Source organism: Pongo pygmaeus, chromosome 4 (assembly GCF_028885625.2).
Source record: "Pongo pygmaeus isolate AG05252 chromosome 4, NHGRI_mPonPyg2-v2.0_pri, whole genome shotgun sequence".
NCBI lineage: Eukaryota > Metazoa > Chordata > Mammalia > Primates > Hominidae > Pongo > Pongo pygmaeus.
In genome coordinates this window covers 77,525,140-77,539,296 of record NC_072377.2, presented here as the reverse complement: position 1 = coordinate 77,539,296, position 14,157 = coordinate 77,525,140, and the positions used below count along the sequence as shown (strand labels likewise).

The 14,157-nt window shown below is 42.4% G+C and overlaps 1 protein-coding gene across 5 annotated transcripts in view; it reads right to left on the bottom strand.

The window, feature by feature from the left end:
- Positions 1-14,157, bottom strand: part of ARHGEF28 (Rho guanine nucleotide exchange factor 28) — a 312,580-nt gene that overhangs the window by 40,159 nt on the left and 258,264 nt on the right. For all 5 annotated transcript variants that reach the window (XM_054486932.2, XM_054486933.2, XM_063664896.1 and 2 more), the window contains 6 exons: positions 13,692-13,768; positions 9,144-9,322; positions 8,086-8,177; positions 6,739-6,921; positions 3,211-3,342; positions 38-138 (listed from right to left, as the gene is read on the bottom strand). In XM_054486932.2, coding sequence (XP_054342907.1) covers positions 38-138; positions 3,211-3,342; positions 6,739-6,921; positions 8,086-8,177; positions 9,144-9,322; positions 13,692-13,768 — 764 coding nt within the window. The remainder of the gene's footprint in view (positions 1-37; positions 139-3,210; positions 3,343-6,738; positions 6,922-8,085; positions 8,178-9,143; positions 9,323-13,691; positions 13,769-14,157) is intronic.

Below are 14,157 nucleotides of genomic sequence, written 5' to 3'. Positions count from 1 at the left end.
AACCGCTGCCGTTTACTAACAAATCAGTTCACAATACCTTCTCCCCTGCATCAGAGACGGCCAAGTCGGTTACCACACCCCGGATCCCGGGATCCACATCCGAACAGCCTCTTCCTTCTCTCCCTCCTGTGACTAATGCTGGAAGCACGCCATCAAGACAGAAACAAAAAGGACAGCGTCAAACATCGGCCAGCCCACCGGGTTCTTCTGTACACGGCCACCACATATTTCAAAATAGGAAACACCACAAAATAATACATATTGAGTATTCTTAGATGAGGTGCTTGGATAAGCGCAGAGCAATGCATGTGGTCCCTGCCCGCATGGGGCTTACACGCTAACAGACAGCAACTGACGAACCGCACAAAGTATCACCATCTTTGTACTTTTCTTTCTTGCACTGAAGTGTTCGTGTGTTGTTTGTGTTACAGAAGGTAGAATCTACATCTCACTCTCACTTAATAGGAAAATGCCTCCTGGGAAGGGTGAAATTTAAAACAGGTGCTGTAGAACAAAAGCAAGGTCTCTTGGCAGACTCAAGTCTGTAAAAAGTCTCTCTTGTGTCCAGTGCAAGAGCAGCAGACGATAAACAAGGTTTAGGAGGAAGGAGGAGTCCGAAGCAGGAGGGAGACATCTTTCTAGGAAGGCGGAGATGGCTAATACTTCACGGTCTCATAGTCATACAAACCAAGAACCTGTCCCTATCTCTGAATAACTTATTTTTTAACAATTTCTAAATGTGTTGTTTTTCTCACATTTCTTGTTATGCTTTAAATTTACAAATACTATGTATTTAAACTATGAAAACATAGAAACTAGTCCCGAAATATTTTTAAGTACCAAATACAGATTTCACTTCATCCATTAAATCTGTTGGCAGGATTTTATTTATTTCTTTACCCATGTGAACTCAGTTAAAACTTAAACTGTGCCCACCTTGCACTGATTAAAACTAGAATTTTCAAAGCCCAAAACAGTGTTTTATTAGAACCATGTCCAATCCAGACCCTGACAAAATTGATATTCACTTTGTGACACTGTTTGTTTGTACAATTTTCATTGTGTCATCTTGAAACTTTATTTCCAATATAGGAAATGCTTTTTTCTTTAAATTAATAAAAATACTTATGTCTTTGGAAAATGAGAGTCCTCTCGGATTTCAAAGACCTCTTCTAATACAAAGAAGTTTTTGTCTAAACGGAAATGGCTTCAGATGAGATCAGCTAAAAACAAGTCCATTTTGTTCAAGCTGATCAGCACTTACTTACAATAAGGGACATTTTATAGGTTTCTCTGTCATTTGAAAAATGGTTCTACTATTGGGTGCTATTCCTAACTCTTAAAGAGTGGCCAAAGGCATCACTAAAGAATTCACCACTCTGTTTCTCACTCCCTCATAGAAATTAGGAAAATCAAATGGGAAAGAAGCTGATGACAAGGCAGAAGAATAAAACACAGATCAGGTCCCTGTCTCTGTATCCAATTTCAGGGTGGGCCAGAGGGTCTCCAGGGAACAGAACTTTCCTAGAAGTAGAAGATACTCATCATGTATACTGAAGACTGAAAATAGAGCGGTCTGCTTGGCTTATAACCTCAGGCTGACATAAGCCTGATGCAGAAGAGCCCAGTTCTCCAAGTCACTTGCAGAACCGACGCATTCAGTCACAGTTGTAGACCTTCATTTAGAACTAGCCTTGTGCCTTGAACAACTTTATAAAGAGAATCAAACTCTCATAGCACCGTGTTCCAGTCTGACCCAGAACTGAAGAGGCCTTGGGGTACAGGACCCCACCAGCCGGCTTCGGTATTTCCTCTACCTGAATCCCGATATCAGACCCCTCTAAAGAGCCTCTCAATGGTTCTGGCAAATGCCACGGATGTCCCTTTGAAACCCTCCCCAGTCATGAGAGATGTAGACACAGACAAGGAGACCTTCACTGCCTGGCCTGAAGGGAGGGAAGGCACAGCCGCGGGCTCAGGCAGTTGCGGAGCGGAGCCTCTCCAGCTGTCCCTGGGGCGAGACTGAGAGCAGCAGATCCCTGCACGTATTTTTAGACAGAGACTCCTCAATGGTATAATGAGGTTCTTCTTTTAAAAGGAAATCACCCAGGGCAGTACAACTTCCCTGATGAATCTGGGCTGTGTCAAAATGAAAAACATATGTGCGCATTCTGAAAATAGAAACCCAGGATTAGATAAAGCAGAACTTGAGAGAGGAAGATAATTAGTGGTGCTGATGTTTAAAAAAGGAAAAAAGAAGTATAGAATTAAAAAGCTATACTGCATCTATATATCTTAATTAATCAAGAGATGTTGTTAAAGAAGTTGAGTTCAATTTAATCTTCCAATCTTGAGTTCAATTTAATCTTCCAATCTCTAACTGCTGAAGACATTTTATCCATTTTATCTTACGCACAGGACCTTGTGGAAGTAAGGTTGTTACCACCTGCATAGGATGAAAAGTATACTCTTTATGCTCTTATCTTAGAAACCTTTATGGAACTAAGTAGCCTACAACTATACATATAGCAGGATAGCTAGGTTCTAGGAAATTACCTAAACCAAATCTCTACATTCTATTTTTTTATATTTAAAATGTATTGAAACAATGTTTTCATAAATGAATTCTGACATGAACTAAAGTGTAGGATGGCACAGATCAAGAATTTTCTGGCACTTCTGCTTTAACCACACCACCAAACTTCGTGTGTGTGAGAGAGAGAGAAAGAGAGAGGGAGAGCGAAAGGAGGGAGATGGAGGGAGCCGTGTGTATATTTCTGGTTTTCTGAGTTGTTTTTTCAGTTGATGCACATGAGATTAGGTTTAAGGGCTTGTTCTGTAATACACCGCAGGGACTCCTTTTTTAAAAAACCACAAAAGTTAAAAAGTTCTTTCAAAACTGTAATGAGTAAATCATATCAAAAATGAGGCAGGGTAGGGGTTAGGGAAGGTCCGATATTTGGCTGGCAAACAGAGCAGTATAACCCACCAACTACTCTTTAGATCCTCATACTTGAAACCCCAGTGTCATTATTACATGCATATGATATTCATTTAGGCTAGCATATTTATTCTCAGTTTTTTTCTAATTTAAAAAAATATATCAAGTCCCCTTCAACCAGAGACAGTCATTGCCTTTACTTTATGTGACCACTGTCAGCTCCAGTGACTGTGCTCAGGCTCATTGCCAAGGCCTGCCTTTTCACTTACAGGCAGTCGGTGATCCTGGTACATCATGAGAACTGAGTGTGTCCGCCAAGACAGAGTCTCCACAACTGTCCTCACATGATTGACTCACAGCGCCCATCTGTGAAGCCTTCACTGCAACTTGTAGGCTCTCAGCTAAGATGGAGAAAAACAAAAATAAATCTAAAAAACAAAGATAGCTATATATTTAATCTAGACCAGGAATTGGCAAATTGCATTTGGCCTGTCCCTGTTTTTATATGACCCAGGGGCTAAAAATGATTTTTACATTTTTAAAGGTTGTCAAAACATGGGCATGTGCCTGTGTGCGCGCACACACGCGCACACACACACACACACACACACACACCCCCCAGAGACTGTGTGATTTACAAAACCCAAAATACTTAATATCTGGCCCTTTATAGGAAAAGTCTGCAGACCTTTAATCTAGACCAATACTTTTAGCATCATTTTATGACAGAGAATTAACTCAATAAAAAACTATAAACCCATTATATAAAAATATCTCAAATGCAACTTTCAGTAAATTGGTATGCCTAAAAACTTCCTGTCATTCAGTTAGTATAAATATACCAGGCATTAAAATCTTAAAACCTGTTACCCAGAAATATTAGCTATTCCTCAAAAGAGTATTTTCTTTACACTTGTCTTTAGAAATACAGATTCCCAGTCTTTGGCTCTAGACTTACTGGATTTGATTCTCTGGAGGAGAAAACAGGATCTGTATTTTAAACAAGCACCTGTTCTAGGGGATATTGGGCATTTGACAACTAAGAGGGGAGTTTACAGACTGGAGGAGGAAAGAGACATACGCAACCCACTAGACCATACAGAAGCATGTGATCAGCACTCATCTCCATCAGCATTGTTAGAGCATTATAAATGCTACTGCAGCATGGAGGAGGAAGAGCATTCTATTAGCTATTCGGATTCAGAATATGTTTTTACAGGAGGTGAAAACTGAGCAGGACCTGGAAGGATGGATGGGTTTCAAGAGGAAGAGACAGAAGAAAAGAAAGGAAGGAGGAAAAGCTATCCAGCAGAGTGAAGTCCCAGGGAGACCATTCAAGGTGCACTACTGAACTGGCTTTTTGTCAGAAGATAACTCCCTCACTCTGATAAGAACTCCTGCTCGATCTTTCGGCTGCAAATGGGGCTGGATGGTCAGTGACCCAGGGTGGATTATCCAACTGCGGCTCAGGCAGCACCTCCATTGTTCTGGGTTCTAAGCAGCTGGGTCCTCTGCTGCCCTGGCACCTCTGTCACAGTGTGCCAGAGGAATGGAAGCAGATGAGCGTACAACCCAGCGTTAGTGAAAGTTTTGGTGGGGGAGAAAGTTAAAGTCACTGGCTGATACTGAGAGTGGGCGATTTATTTCATCAAGGCTTTATCAAAGACAATGAGAGAGGTCACTGCTTCTTGTCAACCCACTTGGAAGTTTCTTTTTGACTTTATTTCTAAAATATATCTTGACTCGGCCTCTTTTCTCTGCTCCCGTTGTCAGTGGCACTGGTCTAGACCAAGGCTCATCTCAACTTCTGTGATTACTTCCTAACAGGTCTCCAGGCAGATTTGTCTCCTAATCTCTTGTCCATTCAGCAGCCAGTGTTTTAAGACATAAATAAGATCATGCCACACCCATGATTAAAAGCTTCCAATGCTTTCCATCATATTTGGAATAACATCCTCTTTTAAAATTATTTAAACACGGCCTACAATGATCTGATCCCAGCCTGCCTGGCCCACACCACCTCATCTAATGGTGACCCCCGCTGACATCTACCACCCAGGCCTCCCTTCTTTCCTTAAACATGTGAAGCTCACTGCAGCCTCAGGGGCTTTGCACTTCCTTCTCTCTGCCCAAAATGATCCTCCCCAAGCTTTTGAGACAGCTGGCTTCTCATTTCTCAATCCTCATCTCAAAAAGAGGCCTTTAGGCTAATCTCTCTGAAGCAAAGCCTTCACCTTATCACAATCCCATTATCTTTGGGATAGATAACTATCCGAAGTTCGCTTTTTTCCGTAAGTATTGTCTGTCTTTCCTCACTAAAAGTTTTACAAAAGCATTACTGCCTCCCTAGCACCAGCAACAGTAGAAGGTAGATGCTCAATGGATATCTGATAAACAGATGGATGAGGGTTCTATCAGTGAACCCTACTTCAGACCTCTATGCCCTTCTCAAGACCTCAGTTTCCTCAACTGGGAAATAAAGATGGCTGATTCTAAGATTTCTAAATTCTCTTCCAGAGCTAATATTCTGAGATTCTAAACCAGAGGCTGGCAAACATTTTCTGCAAAGAGCCAGTTATTAGTTTAGGTTTTGTGGACTAAACAGTCTGTCAAAACTGCTCATCTCTGCCACTGTGGGAAAAAGTAGCAACATAAACAAGCAGATGTGGCTAAGTTCCGGCAAAACTAAACTTACGAAAGCAGGTGGTGGGACGTGTGTAGTCCGTGGTCTGTAATTTACCAGCCCTTCTTCTGGACAACAGCATTTCCTGCTACTCTCTCAGGAGGTGGCTGGTTTATCTCCCAAGCCCTTTGTCCCACTGTCACTTCAGACCATTATCTCCATCTGTCCCTTCAACTCCTTTCTGCCTTGAAGCTGCTGCCCTCAGGTTACACCACTCACTACCGCTCCTTGTTGTCTTTCCTCTATAGACCTTCAGCCACTCGTTTGCCTTCTCTGAATGAGTTAGCACACGGCACAAGTTCTCCCCCTCCCACTAGTGCTAATCCTGTCAAAATTCTCAGTATTTTCAATTCTATAAACCTAGCCCTTCCACCACCCTGGCCTCTCATCCTCTGGACTTTCTCACCTCCAATGACCTTGCCCTTCACCCGACCTCGGCCACCATCTCCCATTGCTATTACCAACATCTGCACTTCGCCCTCTTAAGTCTATTCTCCACACAGCAGTCAGGAGGTACCTTTCAAACCACAAGTCAAGTCCCTCCTCCACTCAAAATTCTCTAATGCTTCCCATCCCACTCAGGATGAAATTCCAAGTCCTTCTCTCCCGCCGTGCAACCTGAGACCTAGTGAACCCTGGACTCATCGCCTGCACTGCTCACCGCACCCTCCCTTCCCTCAGCCTGTGCTGTCCCCCTGCCCGCTCCTCAGGCGAGCCTGGTACTTCCATGCACCAGGACCTTTGTGCCGGCCATTCCCTGCACCTGGAAGACTCTCGCTCAAGATACCACTTGGCTTTCTTCCTTCACGTCCACTTACATATCATTATATCAAAGAGGCCTTCGCTGGCCACCGTATCTGAAACAGAGCCACCCCAACTCCATCACCCTCTCTCTCCCTTATCCTGCTTATTTTTCTTCATAGCACTTGATACCACCTGACATATTTATTTCTTTATATTTGGCTATTTCTAGAAATATAAGCTCCAGCCGAGTAAGGACCTTGTCTTGTTCTGCTGTATCCTCAGCACCAAGACCACAGTGCATGACACTTAGTAGGTATTCAATAAACATTTTCTGAATGTGTCGACCCAAACCCTTCTCAAAGCAGTTTACCTTCTTTCAGTGCTGCTGCCAGTAATGAGGCTGCCTGGGGAGGCTCGCCTGGGTCAGGTTTAATAAGGAGGTGGGGCTCTAGATGGACGTCCTCAAATCCGCTCAGTTCTCCAAGTTCAGCATAGATATGCAGCTTCTCCTCCAAATACGCACAAATTTGTTGGTCTTGGTTAGTGAGTATTTCTATGAAATAGTATTTACCATAGAAGATTATCACTAACATGAATACAACCACTAATGTGAAAGTCCACGAAAAGGGTGTTGCTAATTAGCAAGCAGTATGACCTCCAAGAGAAAACCCAGGTTGATGAGTGGGGCAGATGCAGGTCTGACCATGCCACTTAGTCCTGCCACTTAGGTCTGACCATGCCACTTAGTGCTGACCATGCCACTTAGTGACTGTGGCCTCCAGCAAGTGACTTAACAACTTTCTCAGCTTCCATTGTCTTTTCTGTAAATAAAGTTCCTTTCTCAGTCCCCTACTTCCAGAAAATTTGCAAAGCTATTCTTTGTTTGTTCAGGCTGTTTTCTATTAAGACTAAACATTAAGCTTGGGAATGAAAATTGAGGCAGCCCTGTCCATGATGAGTGAACAATACAAATGCCTGGAACGGCACAGGCTTCAGCCAGTTTTGGTCAAAACCAAACATACTGGTTTAAGTTTTTGTTTCTAAACATCCAATTTCTTTGCCCATCTTTGCATGCATCATCGTCCTCAGATTTCAACATGTTGCAGAATTCTTAAAGCTCAAAGGGACCTTAACTAGCATTGAATCCAGGAATTCTCAGTCCCCTCTGTGCTTCAAAGTCACCTTGGGAGAGCTGAAAACCCCAAAGTCTACATCCCACCTGCCACAGATTTGGATTCAATTGGTGGAGGGTGAGACCCAGGCATCCGTATTTTTAAAGATCTCTCAACTGATTCCAGTGTCAAACCAGAGTTGAGAATCACTGAGCTAGCCTAATCTCCTTCTTTCACAGACTTGGAAACTGGGGACCAGATCTGTTGGGTTCCTTGTCCAAAGTCATTGACATGACAGTGCTGAGACCTAAAATTAAACCATGAGACAAATAATTCCAACATTCATCTGCACCACACTGCCCACAGCTGTTTTTTCATATATGTTATGTGCATTTTTTACATCCATTTTAATCATAAGGTGGAAGTGAAGAGAATGTCATCTTATGTGAGCATTTCTAGTGTAAGTTTCTTAGGAGGGTGGTCCAGGTGGGCCTCAGGTGCGCAGGATGAATCATGTAGTTATAACCTCCTGTTCATGACACTCGGGCTTTCCCAACACCCAGGAGAACACCACGACCAGGGAGCCAGAAGTGCCTGCACTGTACCTTGACATTGCTGGATTTTGGCCACTCTGGCTTCAGCTTTCCTCTTGTCTTCATCAGATTCACTTGTCCTTCCCACTTTTTCTTCAGGACAACTTTAAAAGACAATAGTCAAGAGACACAACTGAAACCAAATGCAAGTATCTGTAGATTCATTAGAAAAACATGGGAACTTGGCAATAGATTTATTCATAAAGGAGAAAATTTCAGCATAAATGGAATGCATCATCCCCCCTGGCCAGAGACTTGGTTTTCTTGAGAATACAAAGAATCTTGCATAACATTACATGGCTCTCAAAATCAGCGGTGTGGGATGACTCAAATATTCCAGTGAACACAAACATACACTCACCACACACACCCATAATGGGAATAAAGTATAAGAATTGTAAAGGATAGAAGTGGGGTGCCAGAGCAGATGGGGTGCAGTAGAGGTAGAGAAATTTTATATAACTTCAGGATCTAACTAATCAAACTACTGTTGAGAATGATCACCCCCACCCTTGTGCTCCCAATTATAAAAACTGTCCTTGCACAAGTAATGAGGAATAAATTGACTTAGAATACTTAGATCCACCAATTCAGAAACATTTATTGAATGATTTATCAGCACTAGGCACACAGAGAAACATAAGACATGACCCCTGCCCTCGAGGAGCTTCCAATCTAATTAAATAAACACACACATATGTACATAAAAAAGATAATAGCTACAAGGCAGTATAAAAGAAGCATCAAGTAAATGCTTTAGTGAGCAGGTGTTAAAGAATTTCAGGCAAGAAAGAGATCACCAGGACTGAAGAGGTCCTCATGGAGGAGGGGAGGCCCGAGCTGCATCAACGCCTGGCAGGGCGCACACAGGCAGAGGGAGGTGCGGGCATTACATGCAGGGAGGCGCAGAGGAGAAAGCTGTAGATGGGGGGCTATCGCAGGCAGGTGCAGGGGGCAGGGAGCAGACCATTCTGGCAGAGGCAAAGTTTTCATGCAGGAAGACATGGTTAGAATATTTTCCCCAATTGAACAACTCTGTTCCATAGATTATGGACAGAAGGAAACGTTACCTTTCTACAGCCTGCTGGATCCGTCTCATCCAGTTATTGCGTTCCTCCTTGGAATTGGTGTGAATTTCATACATCTCAGGACCAGCAGATGAAGCACTGATCAGAAACATTCCTCTCTCCTCATTAGCAACTTCTCTAGCAATAAGCTTTTGAAGGGAGATAACTGATGGCTTCTGATCCTACATAAAATAGGAAGATGAGCAGATGAAACAGCATCCTAGCTAAAGTAAGGCTCCAAAAAACATGAGCTAAAGGAAGCAACAGTACTAGGTAAACCTTTCTCCACTTCCAATCTTTTCAAAAGAGCTGTGGAAGTTGATACAATCTCCAATGGAGATGGTATGGAAAAGAGAGGATGGAAAAAGAGGAATTATAGGCATGCTCATCCTTAAGAATTGGTGGTTTAGGCCAGGCACAACGGCTCCCTCATGTAATCCCAGCACTTTGGGAGGCCGAGGCAGGTGAATCACTTGAGGTCGGCAGTTCAAGACCAGCCTGGCCAATGTGGTGAAACCCCATCTATACTAAAAATACAAAAATTAGCCAGGTGTGGTGGTGTGCGCCTGTAGTCTCAGCTGCTTGGGAGACTGTGGCATGAGAATTGCTTGAACCTGGGAGGCAGAGGTTGCAGTGAGTGCACTCCAGCCTGGGCAACAGAGCAAGACTCCGTCTCAAAAAAAAAAAGGAATTGGTTGTTTAAAAACTGAACTTTTTAAAAGACAGAACAATCAGAGAAGAAAAATATCAAAATGCCATAGTCAAGTCAGGAGAAGTTTTTCTAAGAGAGCATGAGACAGGAAACTATGTCACATGTCAAAGAGATTGAGAAGGAGGGAGGCCCTAAAAAGTCCATTAGACTTGCAATACTGTTTCAATAAGGTGACGGAACAGAAGCCCAGAAACTCAGAAGCCCAGCCCATGGACTATAAAAGTGACCATAAAAGATAAGAATAAGTGGCAAGACCTTTGATTCCCCAGGCGTAACCAATCCTTTTTGCTACTGTCATGTGGCTCACAGCAACAAAATGGTCTACAAGTTCTTGTAGGTCTACAAGGTCTACAAGATGAGCCCTTGGTGGGTGAGAATGGGTCTCATTCATCTTCATGCACCTAGCACATAGCCAAGCATAGAGTAGGCACTCAATAAATGTTGGTAGGACTAGTTTCACATAAGTCCACCACAGGGTAATAGGAAGAAAGTCTAAAATTTGGCATGTACGCCATGATTAAACCACCTCTTCTATCACCATCTACTGTGATCCTCCAATGTCCCTTTCTAAACACTGGGGATTCAAAGAGGAACAGCACACTGATGATGCTTGGTAGGTAGATGTAGTTGAAAGAATGGCCAAAAGAATGACTTCAGGATGAACAGTTTGGGGGATAATATGAAGAATTCTTCTTTGGTCTGTGGCTTCCACTACTGTTTACAGAGTTGGTTGCAGTGTGTGGTTTTGCTTCACCATCACGGACTGAGCGACGCCTTTATCCAGAACATGCCACTGTCCCCTCACTGCTGACTCCTTGGTGCTGGCTTGTCGGCTTTCCCAGCATGATACAGCTTGGCCATATCTGATGCTGTGTGCCATGGTGACCCAGAGTACCTCCTCACCCCACGCTTCTCAGAGTAGCATGAGAGAAAAAATATGATGGGACAAGACCACTGGTCTATACAGCCTGTGCTCAGCCTCTGAAAATGGAAGCAAAAGCAGCCCCGTGGCAGAGTTGTTGGAATACTGCCCTCTCTAATTAGGGAGATCCTTGGAGCATTGTTAGTCTGGCTTATTCTATTATGGAGCTACTCCCAAGACCTTATCTGTTTCCCTGATGCAATGTGCAGTTTTAGCTTCCTCAGCTGACAAGGTAAACAGCCTCTGTATGTAAAAAGGCAGAGTAGGTTTACTTGCTTAAGACATGAGCAAGAGTGAAATTATTTGAACCAGTTGGTTAGTGTTGCAGGGGAGGGGAGGTGGCAGGGTAAGATCTTTTCAAAGTGAAGAACAGGTAAGTGCAAGGAAAGTAGCATTCATTTGATCACCATCAGACCAGGGTACATGGGAACCTGTCCATCAGTATTCATACTAACCACGCACAAACACTGGAGATGAACAAACATTCAAATTAACTCTCCAGGAATGGAAGTAGCACGTCTTCCTTGGAGGTAGATGTCAAACACTAGTAATGCAAAGGCCTAACCCAGCTTGCAGAGATGTTTTATTTGTGCCAAGGCATTTAACAAAGTTTAAAAATAAGTTCTCAGCATTTAAATACTAGGGGATTTCACTTTTTAAAAACTTTCATTTCTGGGTTCTTGGGGAAAGCAGAAGATGAGCAATCCTGGGCCCATATTCTCATTTTAAAACACTGGCTATAGCCAAGTAATCCCTGCCATCTTTGAGAGAGGGCACTGACTCACTTTTCACTACAGTCCCTACAACTTTCTATTGTCTCATTGCTTCTGACCCTGTCACATTTGCTCAATCACATTTCTGCCCAATCCTTACAGGCATTAGGAGTTGAAGACCTCTAATGTAGGAGAAGACGAAAGGAGCTGCTACGCTTAGCTATATTGTTACACCGTATCCATTTTGTGCTGATTCTATTATCCAGGGATTCCATTGTGATAAAGAGATTTTAAAGCTGCTTCCTATTTGGAACTTCAGCCTGCAGGTCCACATGTTCACTGTCTTGGTTGTTTGCTCCTTTTGAATTTGCCTTCTTTGATGTTCAAGAGATTCCTCCTAGACTCAGTATTCTAAGACTTAGTGAACACATCTACTTTTTTTTAACACATTTTGTAGGTTTGGGCTCTGCCCCAATTTCCAGCTGAGTCCTTTATAAAAACAAAAACAAAGCAAAACTTTCTTGTAGGGACCCACTACTCCATCCTCTTGCTACTTTAACTGCTTATCTTCTGGCTACTTCCAAATTCATCACATCTTCTGTAACATGTAGCAAGACAAGCACCTAGGGAAGAAGTGTTTTCTAAAGGGCACAAGGAGTGGAGAATCCCACTTGTACTAGCTTGAGGAAAGCTTTCTAAAATTCTAGGATGGAAGCTAGGAAATCCAGATATCTGTATACCCCTAGCCAAATGCTTCAATTACCTACAATGTTAACTGTAAGATATTTGTGACACATGGGCTATTGTCAGATAGATGTAACTCAGGAGTGTATGAACAGTAGGGTGCACCTGACTCTTCAAGGATAAAATGATGCTTTCTCTTTTGCTCTCTGATACCACACCAAGGGCTTAGCTGTCATTTATGAATGCTGTTACATTTCAGGTTAACACCTTTAAGAAACAGTATCAGTATAGCCAAACACATTCCACCAAGAAGAGCTAGGTTGTAACTGCCTTCATTCTGCCATTTGGTGGATTGCATTCCTAATACCCCACTTAATGGTAAATGTGGTCTATGGGTAGCACAGATAAAGCCTCAGGAGGTCATATGAGACAAGAGGGAAAGAATCATATTTCAAGTCACGCTCTAAGTTGAGCATCACAGGATCTGAATCCATATGCTACCTTGTCCTAAAAAACAAGGTAGTTGTCTTTATGTTATCTACTTCATGATCAGTCAGCAGGACATGTGTCCGGTAATATCATCCAAGAAGCAGAATTTGCTTTTCTTTTAGGTCTTTGGTTTTAAAGAAGCATTGGTTTCTATAAAGATGTGAATTTGTTTCCTCTCCTACATGGCCCTCACCATCCCACAGGTTAAACAAAATGGTCCCCACCTTCCCACTTATTTCTCATGTTCTTTCAGAGAATCTCGAGCATCTCAGGTAACAGCATTGAGAAGCCGCTGGACAAACCAATAGGTTTTCATGCAATTTGTAACACAGTTCAAATTGATTGGGAACATAGAGACTTCTTCAAGCCTTCTTATTATCTACGTGCTAGCAATTAGATTACTCTAACACACTACAAAAATAGTTTCATACACTGTTTGTCTTTAGAAGCTACTATAGTAAAAATAAGAAAGAATCTTCTGTAAACATTAGGCATCAGGATGGTATCCCTTGTCTGGCAGAAGGCACACGATGGCAGTCACAGGGTTAGTAAGTGGGAGAGCAGGGCCAATGGGCATGGAGAAAGCCAGGTGCTGGAAGAGATTGGCTGTGCCCAGCATTCACATTTTAGTTGCTGGATCTAAGGGAAGGGGTTTGGGGGCCGAAGGGGTGGGGAAGAGAGGAGTCTGGAGGAAAGACCAAGATAGCCAGATGGCATGGGGACACTTGGGAGGCTCAGGGCAGTGCCTGTTCACCAACCACTACTGAAGGACTGCAATATTCTCACAGTTGGCTACACTGCTGAACCAGCTGAGTACCAGCCCTGGTTGTGATGAAGCAACACTTACCATGCTAATTTAACCTAATGAGATGCTTGTCTCTAAACACCGCAATCACAAATAATAATGGAAACATAACAGAAGCATATACTTCCCTGTGACTATTATATTTCACTAGGAATTTTAGGCATTTTTCAAGAAAATGTGTGGTTAAACCTATTTTTTTAAACGCATCACATGGTCATATACTTACAACGGCTGCAAAGATGTATTTCTGGTCTTTTTCTTGTAAAAAGAGCAGCACATCGGTTAGAAGTAGAGCTAGGATATCTTTAAAGAAAAAACATTACTAGTATTAATGAAGCAAACCACAGTTCAAATAAACTTAATAAAAATAAAAAGACTAAGATTTAGTCTAAGTATGAAAGTTTTATAAAAACACCTGTATTATGATAGCCAAAGATTGATGCTATTAATAACTTAATAGAAAGCTGTCTTTAAGTGTGCATGTTTGTGTGTAGCTGTAGGTATAGGTAAATCTCCAGCAAAGTTTAATGTAGTCACTTTCAAAACAGAAGAAAAATATCCATTAAAAAAGGAAGTTTTAATAAAATGGAGCAAACTCTTACCTTTGGCAGGAAAAGTGCTGAATTAAAAATGTAAAAGGGCAGCTTCTACCTCAAATTATATATGCCTGCTATTTTGTTTCATCTAGATCT